The sequence below is a fragment of the Lathamus discolor genome, chromosome 20 (genome assembly GCF_037157495.1).
Source record: "Lathamus discolor isolate bLatDis1 chromosome 20, bLatDis1.hap1, whole genome shotgun sequence".
In the NCBI taxonomy this organism is placed as follows: domain Eukaryota; kingdom Metazoa; phylum Chordata; class Aves; order Psittaciformes; family Psittacidae; genus Lathamus; species Lathamus discolor.
In genome coordinates, this window is record NC_088903.1 from 2,898,747 (window position 1) to 2,918,348 (window position 19,602).

At 53.0% G+C, this 19,602-nt stretch overlaps 1 protein-coding gene and 2 long non-coding RNA genes across 4 annotated transcripts in view; all 3 read left to right on the forward strand.

Annotated features, from left to right (window-relative positions):
• FBXL20 (F-box and leucine rich repeat protein 20) overlaps nucleotides 1–19,602 on the forward strand; it is a 37,167-nt gene that overhangs the window by 1,005 nt on the left and 16,560 nt on the right. The window contains exons 1-3 of one of the 2 annotated variants that reach the window (XM_065699379.1): nucleotides 417–842; nucleotides 13,454–13,515; nucleotides 18,658–18,712. In XM_065699379.1, coding sequence (XP_065555451.1) covers nucleotides 837–842; nucleotides 13,454–13,515; nucleotides 18,658–18,712 — 123 coding nt within the window. In that variant the 5' untranslated portion in view covers nucleotides 417–836. Of the gene's footprint in view, nucleotides 1–416; nucleotides 843–13,453; nucleotides 13,516–18,657; nucleotides 18,713–19,602 lie in introns of those variants that run through there. The other variant, XM_065699378.1, reaches the window with a different exon arrangement.
• LOC136024197 (uncharacterized) lies at nucleotides 2,012–5,073 on the forward strand. The gene is made up of 3 exons (XR_010616786.1): nucleotides 2,012–2,748; nucleotides 2,983–3,561; nucleotides 3,699–5,073. It is a non-coding gene; the product is annotated as an uncharacterized LOC136024197 (long non-coding RNA).
• Nucleotides 5,236–8,788, forward strand: LOC136024198 (uncharacterized). Its single transcript, XR_010616788.1, has 2 exons — nucleotides 5,236–8,286; nucleotides 8,497–8,788. It is a non-coding gene; the product is annotated as an uncharacterized LOC136024198 (long non-coding RNA).

The following is a 19,602-nucleotide window of genomic DNA, read 5'->3' on the forward strand; positions in this document are numbered from 1 at the left end:
CCCCACCGGGACAACCGGTCGTTGAGGCGCTGTTGTAAGCCGGGGGGGGGGCATTGTGTGAATGAGGCTGGGGGGCTTCAATAGGCCCTGTCTACGCGTGGCTGGGGGGGTGCCGACACTCGGGTTGTGACCCGCGCTGTGGGTGTATGTGTATATATGGGGGGGTATAACCTGGTTTCGCCGCCACCCCCCCCGCGATGTAACCCTCCTCCGGGGGGAGCAACGTGTTGCTGGCAGCGAGTTGGTGGAGATGTGGGAAAACGGCTGGAAAACGGGGGGGGGGGGGTGTCGGGAATGGGAATTGGGAATGGGGGGGGGGGGAGCGCGTTGTTATTTGGGCAATAGCCGGGAAAAGGCACTGGTGCGGGGAGGGGGGAGGACGGAAGGAGCGGAGGGGGAACAATAAGATCTATTGAAAGGCGATGGCACAAAGCGGGTCCGAGCCGGGGCTGCTCCCGGCTCCGCATTGTTGTCACCGCTGGCTCCGCGGGTGCGGAGCAGCGCCAGGGCCGCTCCTGGTCGCTGGAGGATGGAGGTACCTGCCCGTTCCTTCCCGGCACCGCCCGGCTCCGGGATGAGCGCAGCACGGGAGGAAACGAGCCCGGAACGGTAAAGATGTGGCCGTGTTCTCCCCGTCCTAGAGAGAGGGCTGGAAACCCGGGTTAATGGTAAACCGCAGTGGCCAGTTCCACCCTGTTCAGCGCTGGAAGCTGGTCCTGGAGCCGAGCAAGGTGCAGCCGATACGAGTTGTCATCTGGCCCAGGGAATGATTCCGTTCCTCTATGGAATCCGCGGCTCAGGAGCACTGTGGTGACTCAAGGGTGATTTGGGGTTAAATGCTGGTAAATCTGTGTTTCTGCAGCATCCGGATGATAAAAGCAGCGACCCGAACCCGGGCGCTCCCGAAGCAGCGGCTGCGTGCGGAGCGGCTCATCCCGGCTTCTTGTTGTTCCTGTTCTAGGCTGTTCCTGCCTGCACGGGAGCTTTCTGCCTTTCCTCTCGCTGCAGAGGGGCTGTTGCAGGGCAGGGGCAGGATAAAACCAACCTGGGGGCAGTGTGCTCAGGGCTGAGTCCTTCTCTGGAAACACTGGAGTTCATCCTATATTGGGTCTGTGGCAGAATGAGATTCCTTGGGGAAGAAGAGCGGGGGAAAAGCATCATTTGGTTTGCTTTGAGTGGGTTTGCTTTTGGGTTGGGCTTTTCTTTGGAATTGTGTGTTACTTTCTTCCCGTAGCTCAAAAATGGCCAAGTTAAATGCTCCAAGAGTATCTGAGATCTGAACGAATCCTTTTTTACCCTCATTGCTATAGGGAGAGGTGGTGTGCGCTAGAAATGCTCACTCTGAGCTTGCAGCAGTGCCTTTAACCATCCTGGTTCGTGGATGTGTTTTGGTTGGTTGAATGAAGGGCATGGTTTCATTAGCCCTGGCATTGATTATCCCTGACCCACTCACCCATATATCCCAGGAGGGATGAGTTTGGAGCTCTTCTGCTTTAAATACAGGCTTTCCTAGGGAGGGTGTTTTGGTGTGGATGAATGCCAGTGTAGCCACACTTAGAAATAGCCTTGTTTTTCCAAAGGGAAGCATGGGGAGTAATTTTCCAGCTTTCTAGAAACCCATTTGTCATGTCTCTGCTTTAAAGGTTCTATTTGCTATTGAGAACGTGCTTTTGGGTGCGATAGTTCGTATTTAATGTGACGTAAGGACAGTTACACAGGGATGCGGTGTGAGTGGGAGCTGCTGCTCAAAGCACGGTCAATGTTGTAAGGTCAATGGAGACAGCCCAGGAGTGTGGGTGATGAGTTCTCCAGAGCCTTCTGCTTTGCACCATGGTGGGTTCCCTATCTGAGGGCTGGGAAGCAGGGCCTTGGAGTCTGGAGTCTTATCTTGGGGTAAAACCAGCTTAAATTGGGGTTGTGAGGAACGTGGATTGTGCCGGTCCCAGGCTTTAACAAGTGAATGGTTGAGGGGGAGTTTGCTGCAGGTTCCCCGGGTTAATTTATTGCCACGTAAACAGATTCCCGAGCTGTTGTTGGGTAATTCCCAAATCCAATCTAGATGGGATTTAATCATCATTGCTTCTTACTCCAGTGATAAAATATGGAGCTGGTCTATGGACTAAGCTGCTTAAATCCCACTTGTGCATCCTTCCTGGTGTGGATGCGCGGGCAGCGCCGTTCCAGGCGGGACGGAGCTCTCCGGAATGAGAGCTTGCCCAGCCAAAGGAGCATGTTCTAAATAAGTCCCTTTACAGGAGGTGTGGCCACCACAGAGAGAATAATCACCGACTGCAGCAAAGCAAACAGAAAGGGAAAACATCGCCCAGATTGACTCCTAATGCTCTGTGGTGTCGGTTTGATGGGGAACGTGCCCTGACGGAGCAGTCCTGGCTCTGTTTGGGGTTTCTGTGCTTCCTGTGGTACCTAATATGTGATGCCCGATGAGCTACAACTAAATGATAGCAAAGAGGGGGGATCTCATCACCTCCTGATGCCTTTGAGGGACTGGTGCTCTGCTTTTGGAGGGCTTGGTTACCCTCCAAAGGTCTCCTTGCTTCTGTTACCTGGTTCATCCATCATCGGGATGGCGTTTGGAGACCAAGTGTCTTCAGCTTGCTTCCGCTAACCCGCTGCTCTCACCCGCTCCTCATCAAAGAGTAAATGAAGCCTTGTAGGGCAGAGCACTCCCCGGAGCCTCCTGGATTTCCAAGTGGGATGGATGACGTTGGGCAGCGCTGCTTGGAGCTGGTGAGCACTTGCACAGAGCTGAAAGGGATGGTCTGGCACAAAGCTACCTGCCTGTGGTGAGGAGCAGGGTTTTACGTGAAACAGGAGCTTCTCTGGTACCAGACCAACCATGGGGCAAGCTGCAGGCATCTCCATGGGGTTTGGGCTTCCTCTGTGCAGGGATCCTTTGCTCCAGTGTGTTCCATTGAGCCACGTTGTCAGGCTCAAGTAATTATAGTTGCTTTTCTTACCCAGACTGTGAGCAATACATGGAGTCTGTGGCAAGCAGTCCTTTCAGCAGGAAATAGAAGCCAGAAAACCTGGATTTCCTCCCCATCCCATGCAGCGAAGAGGTGAAGCCTGCTCACTGCTTTGGCTGTCTATGGCGCTGGGGAGGGCTCTACTTGCAGGTTAGTGGGGTGAGCACTGAGGTGCCCCAGCAGGGATTGCCCCGGGTGGTTTCCATTGCAGATGGAGCACGTGTGCTCTGGGGAGAGGTGCTGGGCTCCTTGGGCTGTGTCCATCCTGCAGCTTGTGGAACAGGAACGGGAGCTCGCGCGGGGACGGCTCAGCTCGGGTACCATTATTAACCGGGGCCTGGGGAGAGCAGGTAATTGCTATTGTCACGGAGGGATTACCCTGCTGTGCATCTCAGTTGATTCATGCCATTAGGAAAGTCAAGCCCGTGAGTGTCGTGGCCTTCTTGATCCCGTGCGAACCACAGTCTGTGCATGCTGGTGGCTCTGTGTGCCTGCCTGATCCGTCAGGTTTGCTTTCCGAGCTGACGTCCTTTTATGTGGTGAACTCACCCCGTGCCTTCACACCTCATCCCAGGTAGGGCTTTTGAGATGCCATTGTTTGATTTTTATTTCCAAGGATGATGCCAATAATTCCGTCATCATGGAATCACCATGGAATGGTTTGGGTTGGAAGAGACCTTAAAGCTCAAACCATTCCAACCCTTCCACTAGAGCAGGTCTAGATCATGCCTGAATATAAAGCCAGCAGGGAAAACCCGCTTACTACCAGCAATGGAGAGCTGCAGGCTTTGGAGAACAGAACTAGAAGACATCTGTTTATCAAAGAAGCTTATTTGACTTGTGCTGAGCCTTGGTACGTACTTGGAGAGCTGGAGGAGGCTCAGGTTTGGCCTGAAGATACTGAAACATGTCTGGTTTGGGGGTTTTGTTGTTTAATCCAGGTAAAAGGGTATTTGTAGTAAACCACTACCCTGCTAAACTGAGCTTAAAAAAGAAAGAATCGTATGGACACACGGCCATAGGCTTTGTCCCTGTGAAGTCGGAAGCCTCTGTCTTATTTATATCTCCTCCTTTATTGGGCTTACGTGGTGTTTTTGTGGGCAGCGGTGCACATTGAAGCCTTTGCAGGGGGTGTGTGAGAAAGCAGCAGTGTGTTAAATCCAGGACCTGCAATAGGCCACAGAGCACCAGCTGACTGCTCCTGCCTGGGATGCTGAGGCTTTCATGCGGCTGATGCCCAAAACCATCTTTGGTGAAGCATCCGTGGTACCTTTGCTCCTGGCTGCTCAGCCTGCCTTTGTTTAGTACCATTTACTGCTGACACCAGCTTGCTTTGGGCTCTGCAGCTCCTGGATGTGCTGTTTCCAGAGGGGGTTTCTCATTCAGCACCAGGTACAACTCAAAGCTGATGAACCACGAGCGCCTGCTTCCCTAGTGTGTTACCAGGGTTCTGACCAGCCGGTGCAGCTACCCTGAGGTGGATCTGCTGAGGATGAGGATGCTGATGCTGGGGGTAAATGGCACTTCGATACAAACACAGTGAGCTTCCAGGTGGTGTTGTGGGATGCTCTGTCTGTAGAACACTGTCTTGCAGCCAGGAGCACTAGAGGAGAACAAAACAGTCGAACCAAAAGCCTTTCGGATGTGAGAATGGTTTCTAGGGGATGAAATATAGGATATAGCACAGGTTGAAAGGATAATTCTTCAATCACAAGTAGCCTTCTTGTATCTCACCTGCATGTCTGGCTTGGGAGCTTTGCTTTCTCAATACAACATCACATGTGAATCCTCAATGAATTTCCCCCCTGTGGCAGTTCCAGCTACATCAGAGGTGTGTGCAGCAAGCAGCTCTTGTGATTTCTGCAGGGCTTTATGAATCAAGTCTTTATCTTGGGTTTGATTTCTGTAGGGTTTTACTCATCCTTTGTTCAGCCTCATGCTTTTAGCGTTGCTGATTCAAAACCTAACATCAAAAAAGGCTCCTTAGAGCAGCTCCAGGGCCTAAAGGGGCTGCAGGAAACCTGGAGAGGGGCTTGGGACAAGGGATGTAGGGACAGGCCAAGGGGAATGGCTTGAACCTGCCCGAGGGGAGACTGAGCTGAGCTCTTAGGCAGAAGCTCTTCCCTGGGAGGGTGCTGAGGCGCTGGCACAGGGTGCCCAGAGAAGCTGTGGCTGCCCCATCCCTGGCAGTGCTCAAGGCCAGGTTGGACACAGGGGCTTGGAGCAAGCTGCTCCAGTGAAAGGGGTCCCAGCCCGTGGCAGGGGCTGGAGCTGGAGGAGCTTTAAGGTCCCTTCAACCCTTTCCATGACTATGGATAAAGGCTGCCTCTCAGGTTGATGAATGCAGAGCGGGGTCAGGCTCCAGGGAGAGGTGGCTCAGCCTGAGCCCAGCTCTGTGTTGCCAGCAGGAATTCAAGCTTTTCTATAGCACCCACACGCAGATGAGGAAGTGATGATGGTGCATGCCAGGTAAATTCCTAAAGATGGGAGTTTGTGTGGAGCCCTGGTTGGGAGCCAGGCTGGTATCACAGTGCATGGCAGGAGGGTGGCCGGTGGCTTCACCTTCCCTCCTTCCGCTGCGCATCACGATGGGGCTTGTCACAGCAGCTCGATTCAACCCCGGTCATTTCCCTTGGAGTCTCCACACGGATTGAACTGGATGGGTTTTCTAAAGCAGAAATCATTCCCTGTGGGACTGAAGGCCGGAAGGAAAATGCCATCAGTCTGAGCCGTGTGTGGATGTAAACAGCTTCGTGCTTTGTATCGTGTCCTCCAAAGAGCTTTGCCTGGCACTGGCACTTGTGTGTGACTTATCTCTGCAGCATCCCTTTGCCTCCAGGAAGGCAGTTCTGCTGCTTGAACTCCTGCTTCCCTTCAACCTTGTACCGGGAAGCAGCACTTGGGAAGCAATACTCCGTGCATGTCAGCTTTGTTGCAGTTCTTTGAGCCCTGTAACAGGGAGAGAGTATTTTCAGTCCCCAAAGCGAACAAAACTGGAGGTGAAGTGCTGCTGTATATTGACAGCGTTTGGAAGGAGACACTTCAAAGCTTCACTGAGCTCTTCCAAAGGAAATCCAGACTGAATTCCATGTTTTTCTCGCTGGGATTTATGCTCAGCTGCTTGTACCAGATCAGAGCTGTGTGCTGCGAGCTTGCTTTGCTGTGTGCCTTGTCCTGTATCAGTGACTCTGTGCTGGGCTTGTTGATCTCCTCCCTATGGAGCAGATACAAGTGATCTAAACACTTGGATTTAGGGATGTGGGGCAGCAGCTGGAGCTGCAGACCACCTCACAGGGATCTGCCTCGCCAGGATCCCAACTCTTGGGATGAGTTTGCACAAAGGTTTCACTTGAGAACAGCAACGACTCTTCCATAGCTCTAAAGGTGAATCCCTAAGGTGTGTGGATGGTACGGATTGGGTGGGGATATAACCTGCCCCATATACTGGCTGTAAAGTTAATCCTTCATTTCTGATGGCCACCGTCGCTTCCCCACCTCTCCTGGCTTGAAAGCCCTTTCCAGAATGCATTATTGCCTCTAATGACTGCAGCCTGGTTTCTGCTCTGGGTTTAATTGCTTCATTTCCTGTGGTTGCAGCAGCTGGGGGGGCTCTGCTCAGTGTTTGCTTGTGGACCAGGAACAGGGAGCTCTGGGTCTAAACAACCTCCACCACGTCATCCTCAGCACGGGGCTTCCTCTTCCTTTTCTGTTTGTAAGGAGTTCGTCTCCTCCATTCCTGTTGCACCAGTCAACAAGAGCAGTGTTTGAAAATGGTAACAGCTGATAGCTTTTCAAGAGGCTGTGCTTTAAAATGCTGGATTCATTATGCATGGATTTGCTTCGTACAGAGTCACACGAATCGCTCCATCGGTGCTCTTTGTCCTTTCAGAGCTGGTTTTTAGGCTTCCTTTCCTACTGCCCTCCTGCATGGATGTCCCCGTTGTTTGCCTGCTTGGGGTTTGTGCTGCAAAGGGATGTCCATCCCCTCCTTTCTTCCCCCCTCTGCATCAGCCTGGTTGTGTCTTCATGATGTTGGTGCTTCCTGGGAGCTCCATCCGGGCTCGGTGGTGGTGTTCCCATTAAGGTGGATAACTGCGAGTGTGTTACAGCCGGTTGAAGTGCCTTTCCCAGCCTCGCAGCCCCTCATTCCGTAAAGCTCCAAATGCTCCTCACCCCTTTTCCCCCACTGAGCTTTGAATTTTCCACATGTGTTTGAGTTCAAAGTCCACGGCGGGGCTGTGCCGGGAGCTCCGTTGTTGCCTTTGGCACTGGTGCTTCTAAACTTAAGCCTCATGTGATTTTCATATAGTTTCAAGCCCAACCATCCCCCCTCTGGTGCTGGTGCCAGATGCTGTTTGTCACCAGCATGGAACTGCTTCCAACCCCGAGCTGATGTGAGCAGCGGCTGGATCGTGCTGCTGGGATGCAGCTTCCACCCAGTACAACCGCAGGCAATGAGTTGATGTCCTGCTGATGGCAGCTTCTTGGCCAACTCTCCTATTAACCTGAGTTCTTCAGGGCTTTTCAGGACAAGACGGGTCTTAAATACACCTGCCTCTGTGTGTGACTGTGTTAGTGTGCAGGTAAAAGAGCATGGAGAGGGGTGATGCTTCTTAAAAACAATACATGTTTTTATGCAGAAACACGCTCTGCAAGCTGTCACATTGACACTGAATGAGTCCTTGTGATCAACCTTGAGCTTTAGCATAGAATCCCAGCCTGGTTTGTGTTGGAAAGGACCTTAAAGCTCATCCAGCTCCACAGGCAGGGACCCCTTCCACTGGAGCAGCTTGCTCCAAGCCCCCATGTCCAACCTGGCCTTGAGCACTGCCAGGGATGGGGCAGCCACAGCTTCTCTGGGCACCCTGTGCCAGCACCTCAGCACCCTCACAGGGAAGAGCTTCTGCTCGTCTCCATCTTCCCTCTGTCTGTTTATCCCTGTAAATCCCCTCGTGTGTGTTGGCAAAGCAGGGCTTTGTGGCACTGGGTCGTAGCACTCGGTTGATTCAGGTTCTGAAGCTCCATCATTGGCACCGCTTGGAGTATGTGAGTACCTGTGCCCCTTGGAGATGCACCTCCATTGTAGACCACCCATGTTACACCACACATGGATGCTGTCCTCCTCCTGCTCCTTGGCTTTTTGGCAGGCATAAGTCCTATGGAACAGAATATTGGGAGGATCGATGGTGGGTTTCAGTGTTGGCTTGCAACGGGCACTGCTGTGTCCTTATGTCTGAATGAATGGCACTTTATTGACCCAAGTCCCTGCTGCTCTCCTACCAGAAAGTCTTCTTGGAAGGTGAGATGGGTGAAGTGGTCACAGAGCTGCTTACGGGGTCCTTGTGGTCACTGAGGGTGATGTCAAATAACTGTGCTTTGTGTTGTGGCCATCGTGTTCCTAATGGCTGCCAGCAAAGGGTAAATGTTGGAATAACTCCCTTGGAGACTTCTCCAGGGTGTTTTTCCAAAGTCAAAAAAGGGAAAACCAACCCTTTTGTGTTCCCCATAGGAACACCCCTGCAGCCCTTCCCCAGCAACGCGCTCACACCATTGCCAGATGGGACATTGACAGGAAGGAGGCCTCGTCCCTCCCTCTGCCAGCCTGTGCTGCACTGGAGCCTGGTCGGAGCCGGGGTCCGGAGCAGCTCATGGGGAGCTTTTCCAGCTCTCTGTAAGCTGGGAAAGGCAACTTTGTGTGTGGAGGCTTCCTGTGGGATGGGGCAGGAGGAGGGTGGCGGTTCTGGAAGCAGAGGTTTCAGTTTTGCAGGAACTGTTGAATAAATCCATCTCTTGCTGGGAAAGCTTTTCCTTGTTGCTGTGCAGTAAATCATCAGCTGCTACCAAACCTTCTGTGTTACGTGATCAGCACGGCCTGGTTTGGATTGGGAGGGACCTTAAAGCTCCTCCAGCTCCAACCCCTGCCCCGGGCAGGGACCCCTTCCACTGGAGCAGCTTGCTCCAAGCCCCTGTGTCCAACCTGGCCTTGAGCACTGCCAGGGATGGGGCAGCCACAGCTTCTCTGGGCACCCTGTGCCAGCGCCTCAGCACCCTCACAGGGAAGAGCTTCTGCCTAAGAGCTCAGCTCAGTCTCCCCTCGGGCAGGTTCAAGCCATTCCCCTTGGCCTGTCCCTACAGGCCCTTGTCCCAAGCCCCTCTCCAGGTTTCCTGCAGCCCCTTTAGGCACTGGAGCTGCTCTCAGGTCTCCCCTTCAGGAGCCTTCTCTTCTCCAGGCTGCCCCAGCCCAGCTCTCTCAGCCTGGCTCCAGAGCAGAGCTGCTCCAGCCCTCGCAGCATCCCCATGGCCTCCTCTGGAAACTCCTAAAGTGCAGAGAAATGCACTTTGAGTGTGGATTTCCTGAGCAGAGCTGTGTTGGTAATGGCTGTACCTGAGCAGGGCTGTGTTGGTGACGGCTGTACCTGAGCAGAGCCGTGTTGGTGACGGCTGTACCTGAGCAGAGCTGTGTTGGTGATGGCTGTACCTGAGCAGAGCTGTGTTGGTGATGGCTGTACCTGAGCAGAGCTGTGTTGGTGACGGCTGTACCTGAGCAAGGCTGTGTTGGTGATGGCTGTACCTGAAGCAGGGCTGTGTTGGTGATGCCTGTACCTGAGCAAGGCTGTGTTGGTGATGGCTGTACCTGAAGCAGGGCTGTGTTGGTGATGCCTGTACCTGAGCAAGGCTGTGTTGGTGATGGCTGTACCTGAAGCAGGGCTGTGTTGGTGACGACTGTACCTGAGCAAGGCTGTGTTGGTGATGGCTGTACCTGAAGCAGGGCTGTGTTGGTGATGGCTGTACCTGAGCAGGGCTGTGTTGGTGATGGCTGTACCTGAAGCAGGGCTGTGTTGGTGATGGCTGTACCTGAGCAGAGCTGTGTTGGTGATGGCTGTACCTGAGCAGAGCTGTGTTGGTGATGGCTGTACCTGAGCAGAGCCGTGTTGGTGATGGCTGTACCTGAGCAGAGCTGTGTTGGTGACGGCTGTACCTGAGCAGGGCTGTGTTGGTGATGGCTGTACCCCATTTGCCAGTGACACACGGCTGTGTCATGTAATGGGCAGAAGCTGGATCAGCCCAGCGTTGGGACACTTCATTTCCATGTTAACTATCACCTCATGCATGCACTCGGGGCAGGATGGAGAGCACAGCATCAGACCCGGGGGAGAGAACCAGGTGAGGCTCCTGTCTGCACGGCTTTTGAAGCCTGGTCCATGTCAATGCAAGTCTTGCTCAGAGGCTGAATGAGTAGCTGCAGTAATGACACAATGCTCTCTATTTTAACTCAACCCATGCCTGCTGGGAGTTGCTTCACTCTGTGAGCTTGCATCAGTTGTTGTTCACTCCCCTCTTTGCATGTATGATGAGTACAGTCCATATGTAGGTGTTTCTGGTGCAGGGACACTCATAATTACACACTCACCCACTGTGCTCAGCTCCAAGGTGCTGTTGGCTGCATCCTGCGTGGATGTCATGCAGATGACCCACTTTGGGTGCTGTGCCCTGTAATGAGGGCCTGATGTGACCAGGGCCTGACCAGCAGCTCCAGTGTTGCCAGCAGATAAACCTCTTCATTATCCACACTGGGGCCACCAACAGGGATTTACTGTGAGGGAAGCTGGGGCTGCCCCATCCCTGGCAGTGCTCAAGGCCAGGTTGGACACAGGGGCTTGGAGCAAGCTGCTCCAGTGGAAGGGGTCCCTGCCCGTGGCAGGGGCTGGAGCTCGATCAGCTTTAAGGTCCCTTCAGACCCAAACCAGACTGGGATCCTGTATGTTTTTCTGTATCCTGTTGAGAATGACACCTGGTAGTAAAGGATGTTAAAAGGACATGGTAGGAAAAGCAAACTTAGGTCAGTTTGTTTGTATCCCTAGAAGTAATTCAAAAGCCTGGAAGTCTCGAGTGGCCTCTGCCATTGTTTTCAGACTGGTTTTGTTCTTGTATGGCCCTGCCAAGGAGTCCCAGTGTCCACGGGTGTATTTACCTCTCCCTGCTGCCATGACTTACCAATACACCCCAGTGCAGAAGCTGCTGGTGCTGGGCACATGCTGTGCTGGAGCCTCCCTGATGCACAGTCTCCATTAACAACAGGCAGTAACTGCTGCCTGCATTCACACAGGCACATCTGAATTCAGACAAAGCCTTGTTGCCAATACAGATGAGACAGAAAAGGCTGGCTGCTTCTGGAATCTCTATTTTAATCCTTCCTGCCCCTCGCCTGGTCTCTTCCAGGCTGGTTCCTTTTCGGAACTCTCCTGCTGCTGTCTGATTTGCTCCTTTAATTTTCCTTCTCCTTTTTTAGTTGAAGGGGTGGAGGGTGCTGGGTCAAATATAAGGTTCTGGCCTGGACAGCAATGGGAAAGAGCAGAGATCTGCCTGTTCCCTATTGTGCTGGTGACTGGGGGAATGAAAGTCATTGTCTCGTTTTCCCATGAGTGATTCCTCTGCATTTCTCCTTCATTAGAACTCTCTGCAGAATTCCCTTCATTTCCCAGCTGATCGACTGAGCCATCTCATGAGGTAGAGCAGGAATCCTGCATCCAGCCCTGGGGCAGCACCACGAGAGGGACATGGAGCTGTTGGAGTGAGGCCAGAGGAGGGCATGGGGATGCTGCGAGGGCTGGAGCAGCTCTGCTCTGGAGCCAGGCTGAGAGAGCTGGGCTGGGGCAGCCTGGAGAAGAGAAGGCTCCTGAAGGGGAGACCTGAGAGCAGCTCCAGTGCCTAAAGGGGCTGCAGGAAACCTGGAGAGGGGCTTGGGACAAGGGATGTAGGGACAGGAGCCTGTTGGTTCCTCTCGCAGCCGCTGCGATCTCTCCTGACCCGCTGTGGCTCTCAGCAGTTAGTTGGTACCAGTTGTCACCGAGTCTGAACCAGGTCCTGGGCTCCAGGAGCTGCTCTTGTGCCCGAGTCTGGATGGAGCAGACTTCATGGAATCTCTGTAACTGGGGCAATGGCAAAACCCCCATTTCATCATCTGTAAACCAGGCTGAGGTGGTGCCTGTCTGTGAACCCGTTCGGACTCGCTGTCATCTGGTAGGAGGTGAGAACAGCATCTGTGGAGGGGGCAACAACACTTGCTCTGACTGACATGTGAAGGGCTAATGCTGGAGAGTTGTGTCCCACTTCAGCATTGTGCCTTGGGGTCTTGAGATGCTTCAAAACCAGCTTTGAAGTTTGATGCCTCCAAAAGCATCGGTTTGAGCATCCTCTCGGCACGATGATGTTACTCTGTTGTTTGGCATCACCGAGACTCAAAAGCATGTTGGCATTTCACATTACCTTTCCATACTGAAGGGGCTGCCTTTATAGGTGAGGGGCTGGATTGATGCTCAGGTACAGGGTGTTTGCTCTTGCAGAAGCTGTTGTCTCGCTGAGGTCTGGCAAACAGCGCTGTAAGCCAGGTCTTACTTTCCTTTTTTTAACTCTTAATCTGATCCTGTGCCACAGGAGTGACCTGCCTGAGGCTGGCTTTATTTGCTCTGCATACTTACACCTCCATTCATTCAGAGCACTGCATCAAGCCATTAGAATCAGCTTTTCCAGGCTGGGATTTCAGCAGTTTTTAGCAGGTTTGCAGCTCAGGAAGATCGACTTTTAGGTAGAGGTTCAAGAGAAACTTTATTCATGAAATTAAAGCTCCTTCTCATCGTTCCCTGCTTGGCTTTTGGCAACGTTGAAGGCTTCTGACAGAAGGAGGCATCACTGCTCAGCAGTCTTGGTTCACAGATCACACTCAGCCTTCCTCCCACAGGCACAAGCGTGTGGAGGTTGGTGGTTTGTTGGGTTTTTCACCACGGCAAGACAATACCGAGTGGTTTAAATCCATGTGGGTGCTTCTGGAGGAGCACACGCGGCACCGCTGTCTGCTCTTCATTGGACTCCTCGGAACAGAGAAGCTTCTCATTCCTTCGGCTGCACTGAGGTTATTTCAGAGGGTTCAAAGTCCATTGCAGCTTTGTCACTTGTTGGCCACTGCAGTGATTGCCCCCCTCTGCTGTGCTTTGGGGTGACCCCCCCCCCCCTGCAGCCCTGATCCAGCTCTGGGGCAGCAGCACCAGAGGGACGTGGAGCTGTTGGATGAGGCCAGAGGAGGCCATGGGGATGCTGCGAGGGCTGGAGCAGCTCTGCTCTGGAGCCAGGCTGAGAGAACTGGGCTGGGGCAGCCTGGACAAGAGAAGGCTCCTTAAGGGGAGGCCTTAGAGCAGCTCCAGGGCCTAGAATCTCCGTTTATATTCATCTCTCAACCCACGGAGCCTTTTGGACCATTTATAAACCATATTGGACGTAATACTCTACCCAACCATCATCTAAGCCAGGAGGTTGAAAGCTGGAGCACAAGGTTTCTCTTCTGAGAGTTGCTGGGGGCAGACATCTCTCTCAGAATGGCTTTGTTAAGCAGCAGCTTCTTCCCTCAGGTAGGTTTCCTTTCCTTCATGCGAACCCATGGCTCAATGGCTTGAATTGTGTTTTCTTTACAGATGTTCTCAAACAACGACGAAGCGGTGATCAACAAGAAGCTTCCAAAAGAGCTGCTGCTCCGGTGAGTCCTTTCCCTTCCCAAGCGTGGAGCCCGGGGGCTGGTACTTTGCTGGTTATGCTGCTAAATCATGAGCTTGGATCAGGTCACTTTGGAAAAGCCATAGACAAACAGAAGCGGGTCAGAGGCCTGCAGCAGCAGCAGTTTATGCTAAATATGATTAGGGTTTGGGTTTTCAAATTGCTGTTTTGTAGATGGAAGAACCCTAGGACTAAAATCCTTAGTGAAGATACATGGTAAGTACCTGCTGATGTCTAGAACAGGATCCTGCCTCTCAAAGGGTTCAGTTCTAGTAAGAAGTGAATTTCTCCACTGCAGTTGGGCACGGGCAGACTTTGTCCTGGTCCTCATCCATAGGAGATGTGTTCAGCACAGGGCAGGATGCTCCTGGTGGCAGAGCTCAAGGACCAGGCTTTGAGGGTCTCGGAGGAGAGCTCTGCCCTTCCCTGTGCACACACATCTGCACCGTTCAGTGTTTGCCTTCCCTGGTGCAGGAGCAGTGATGGGGTGTGTGTGGTTGTACCTCAGGCACCACTGTTGGGCATCTGGAAGCAAAGTTGTGCTTGAAGCTGGGGGCTGGACCAAACAGAGGGATTGAAATAGTGAAGCATCATCAGTGGTGAAGGCAATTGCAGGTGGCAGCTTGAATTATTGACATGACAAGAAACTGTGGTAATGTCAGCACCAAGTGGTGATAAAAAGCTTGGGGAGAGGAGCTCTGCCCTGTGGAGATGCTTTTGTCTTCCATGTCTTGCTATCACGAATCATCCCAAGGTGCTGTAGACCAGGGCAAGTGCTGAGGAGCGTGGGGAGCACAGGAGAGAGCAGGAGGGTGAGTTTATAAATGTTTCAGGTTCGTAAGTGATGGTTTGGGAGTTGGAATTCACCGTTAGCATACTGTGAAAATTAATTAGTGAGGATTGACAGTGCAGCCTTTCAAAGAGCAGCTTGGATGCAGTTATCTGCAGGAATCTCCTGTAAATGAGTGTCACTGTCTACAAGACAAAGCCTCGTGTGTTTAAGCAGTGCTGCTGTGTAATGTCTTGTTCCCTGGTTTGTTCATTCTGCAGATGGCATTGATGTCTCGTGTGATGTGGCTGCAGGGTGGAAAGCTGTATTTGAGCAAAATGAAGAGTGGGAGGATAGCAGAGGGGTGAACAGCAGCCTTTGTCACAGCCCCGAGACAGAAATGTGTGACTCCAGTGGTGCTTTTGTCTGGGAGGCTGGGATGGAGGTGGCAAACGCACTGCAGGCTGGCCTTGCAAAGCTCCTGTCGTGCTCTGCCCTGGTGCTGGTAACGGTGGCGTTTGCCCAGTGTTCCCCAAGAGCAGGACTCTGAACAGAGCGGTTTGGGGCTAGGGCTCAGGTGATGGGTCCCAAATCCTTGTCCTCCTGCTGCTGTGCCTGCTTCAGCTTTCTCTGCTGGCAGCTGAGCTTGTAGGAGCTTACACCTTCATCCATCACTACACCTCTTACACTGACAAAAGGAGCCAACCCTTCACTGCTGCCCCTGCCTCTGTGACCCTCAGCACTGAATTCCTGGTCCATGGCAGCTGTGCCTGTGGTCGTTTCCCCATGCCATCCCTGTTTCCCTGCGCTGGCAGCGGTGATCCTCTGGGAAAGGTGCATTCACTCCTTTGAGGGCTGCCTGCCAGGTGCCTGTTCTGTCTGCAAGCCAAACCCCAGCCTCAGATGTGGATGTTCCGTGGCAGGGGGATCTCTGCCACTTCCCTGAAGCAGGTTTCCTCCTGCTGTGACGTGGGGCTGCTCAACAGCTCCCCTTGGCAGCAGGAGTTCTCTTCTCCTTGGTGGTTCATGGGCAGGTCAAGCAGTCCTCAGTTCTCTCCTGGCATAAGCAGCTTTTCCTTTGTGCTGCTGCCTGCCCATCTCCAGCACAGCCATGGGCACTGCCTTTGCTTTCTGACCTTCAAGTTAGTTTATTCCTCAGGAGCTCAGGTTCTGCTCAGGACCAGGCAGAGGCAGAGCTGACTGAGAGCCATGAGTTGACAGCAAAGTTGTCGTTTCTCCTCTGCAGAGCAGCCCATTGGTATAAAATGGGCACAGAGCAAAATGCAACAGGCCTGGTGGGTCACTGGATAATTATAGCAGGCTGAAGGTCTAAGCTAGCTCACCTCCAAGGCCGCAGCAGCCAGGGGTGGCATTAGAGTCTTGACCCTAATCCAATTAGAATGGCAGTGGGAAAGTGAGGAGTCCTGGAAAACCCTGAGTGGATTAAGAGGCTGAAGCCTGCAGAATGCCCTGGCTGCGGCGTGGCTCAGAGCTGAACTGCTCAGGCAGGGGAGGCACTTTGTGGTGAAACAGTTCAGCCTGCCGCAGTTCCACACTTGGGCTTAATTCCTGTTTGGAATGCTCGGTCTGCCTTCACCTGTGATCCCTGTTAGATGGTAGTTATCGGTGTGGGTTGGCTCGGAAGAGCAAAAAGACCAGTGTAAAGGAGCAGCAGTCAGCTGGGAACAGAGCATGCCCGTTGTGCTGGGTGTACGAATCCACATCCCAGCTCTGGGCAGGTTGATGTGTTAATGCAGAATTGGGAAAACCATTACTCATGGAATGCCAGCCTGGTTTGGGGTGAAGGGACCTCAAAGCTCCTCCAGCTCCAACCCCTGCCACGGGCAGGGACCCCTTCCACTGGAGCAGCTTGCTCCAAGCCCCTGTGTCCAACCTGGCCTTGAGCACTGCCAGGGATGGGGCAGCCACAGCTTCTCTGGGCACCCTGTGCCAGCGCCTCAGCACCCTCACAGGGAAGAGCTTCTGCCTAAGAGCTCATCTCAGCCTCCCCTCGGGCAGGTTCAAGCCATTCCCCTTGGCCTGTCCCTACAGGGGCAGCTCCTGCTGCTCTCCCCGGTTCACCAAAGGGCTGTAGTTGGAGCCAACTCCACAGTGACCAAACCTCGGAGCCGAGCAGCGACTGCTGCTGCGAGAGTCATTCCTGCGGGCTCATTGTGCTGAATCATGGGCCCCTGTTCCTGAGTGAGGGCAGGAGCGGTTCAGAGCGCACTGAGAAATGCTCTTCAGCTCTGCAGAGCCAAAGACTCCAAAGGGAGCTCCCGGCAGAGCTCAGCACCAGCAGGCTCAGAGGGGAGAAGGGCGAGTGCTCCGCTGTCTTGACATCCCTTTTGCTGCGGGGGCAGCCGAGGAAGGGAGGAGCAGGAAGTAGGAAAGCATTTGGCCAAGACCTCATCGCCCCTATGGAGGGATGAGAGGGTTATTCATAGCCTGGGATTTCCATGGAGAAAGCAATCTTAAGGAAAATATAGAAAGCTTGCGTGGTTCCTGACCTGGGTGCTGTTCCCATGGAGCGTGGGGTGGTGTTTGCTGCCACAATGGGAATCCAGGGGGAAAGGAAGAATTTTTCCCTTGCTTCTCCCATTTCCCCAGGCTTTCCTTGTATTGTTGTACATGGGCTTTGTGCTGAATAAATCCTCAGTGCTCGCAGACGTGCAGGAGTAAATGACACTTAATGGGAGGGGAGGACTTGTCCATCAGCAGGGAGTGTGGGACTGCTGCTCACGTCCAGAAGTGGGTTCCCAAAGCGCTGATACAGTGAAGTGTGTGTAGCTCTTTTCCAGACCTTTGAAGTGCAAATACCTCATGATGAGATGCGTAAGGAACGGATGAGAAGTGTCTCGAACCAAACTCCTTGAATCTGTGTGTTCGGGTGGTGTAGAAACACAGGAGCACACGTGGCCGTTGATTCTGCCCTATCCTGGCTGAAGGTTTGGCTGCTAAAGCTATGTGATACCTGCAAGCATCCGTGCTTTGATAAAGAATCTGCATTCATCCTCGAGCAGGAGCATCCTTTTCTCTTCCATCAATGCTGATGTTGCTGAAGTGTTTTGTATGTACCTGCTGGTCGAGAAAGATTGATCGTGCGATCATCGTGTCGTGACATAGAATGGTCAAAGAATCCCTGAATGGTTTTGGTTGAAGGGAGCTTAAAGCTCATTGAGCTCCAACCCCTGCCACAGGCAGGGACCCCTTCCATTGGAGCAGCTTGCTCCAAGCCCCTGTGTCCAACCTGGCCTTGAGCACTGCCAGGGATGGGGCAGCCACAGCTTCTCTGGGCACCCTGTGCCAGCGCCTCAGCACCCTCACAGGGAAGAGCTTCTGCCTGAGAGCTCAGCTCAGTCTCCCCTCGGGCAGGTTCAAGCCATTCCCCTTGGCGTGTCCCTATGGGCCCTTGTCCCAAGCCCCTCTCCAGGTTCCCTGCAGCCCCTTTAGGCACTGGAGCTGCTCTCAGGTCTCCCCTTCAGGAGCCTTCTCTCAGCTCTCTCAGCCTGGCTCCAGAGCAGAGCTGCTCCAGCCCTCGCAGCATCCCCGTGGCCTCCCTCTCGGGACAGCCTGATTTCGGTGCATGGATTATCCCCTTGTTTTTCACACAGCTGTTCCAGGCACGAAGTGTTGTTAACGCAGGGGTAGGAGGAGGGTTTTGCTCTGCACCACTGCAGCTCGCAGCCGGGAGATGCGTGTCAGTGCGGTGCCTTGGAGACGCGTTCAGCGTTAAGGCGATGTGGTCACTGCTCTGTCATTCCCCTGCCAGGGCACACCCAGGGGCTGAGGCCCACACCCTGGTGTTGCTGTCCTATTTATTGGGATGAAGGAATTCGACTATAACACTTTGCAATGCTACACTGGGCTGTGACATCCGTGCTTTCCTCTCGGGCACATACACCCCTACCTGTGCGTGCAATGTACTGAGCCCATTGAAAGCTCCCTAATGGGAAGAGATCAATACGGTTGTGTATGGTTTATGGTTATTCAGACAACCTCTCTCTGCGTCAAATAGGAGCCAGACACCCCAGTGTGTGAATGTTGTGCCCTATCCTGACCTAACTGAACCATTAAGCTACACGATACCCGTGAGCATCTCTCCATAAACAGCCATTCGGTTTGCTGCCAGCAAGCACTACAAGGTGGGAGATGAATATTTCCCGGTGCCTCAGTATCTGTGTCCTGCTTTCATGTGTCAGCTGCTAACCCTGCACTTCTTTTCACAGCTCAGCTTTCAACTGAATCACAAAGAAGTTTTGCTGCCTCCAGGGCTTTGGTTTCCCCTTTGTTCACCCTGGTTTAATGTGCTTTAAACACCCGTAACCAAGAAGGGTTCTTTTCTTTCTCTTACAGGATTTTCTCCTTCCTGGATGTGGTCACTTTGTGTCGCTGTGCTCAAGTTTCCAGGGTAAGAACCTTCCTCCATGCTGCTGGATGGGAACAGTTGGGTTGGATTTGGGTGGCTCCAGCCTCCCCTCGCATGTCAGACCACGGGGATTTAGCTGAGGGAGCTTTGTGTCGCTCAGCTATTGTTAACACAGGGCACTGAATAACACCACAATCCCAGAAGCTTCTGATATCAGCAGTGAAGGGGGACTCAGAGCTTGAAATCCCTTTGCCAGTGTCCCCTGCATGGTTACTGTATGGAGCTGGCTCCCTTTTTGCCCAAGAACCCTCCAATGAGCCCAGGTTTGTTTGCATTGATGAAAACTCCATCCTTGGAGGAGTCTAAAATGGCATCTTGTGGGGTTTGGTGGCGATAAATGTCGATGAAAGTGACTTCCCTATAGTCAAAGTAAGGATGGAAGTTGAACTGGGTCTGTTTTCCTCAGGGATGTTTTTTCAGTGATATCCAGTGATAGGACAAGGGGCAATGGGTGTAAACTAGAGCATAGGAAGTTCCACGTTAACATCAGGAAGAACTTCTTTACTGTAAGAGTGACAGAGCACTGGAACAGGTTGCCCAGGGGGGTTGTGGAGTCTCCTACACTGGAGATATTCAAGGCCCGCCTGGACAAGTTCCTGTGTGATGTACTGTAGGTTACCCTGCTCTTGCAGGGGGGTTGGACTAGATGATCTTTTTAGGTCCCTTCCAACCCTTGGGATTCTGTGATTCTGTGATTCCTTAAGCAGCTCCTAGTTTTCAGGGCTTCAGCTCCTGAAATCCAGCTTGGATGATCCCCTTGGGAAAACTCCACCTGCAGGTCCAGTTACAGGCACCAGAGCTGTTGGGATCCTTTACCTTGCCAGTGTCTATGCAGATGCCCAGAGGAGGCATCACTGCAGCCAGGAGTGGGA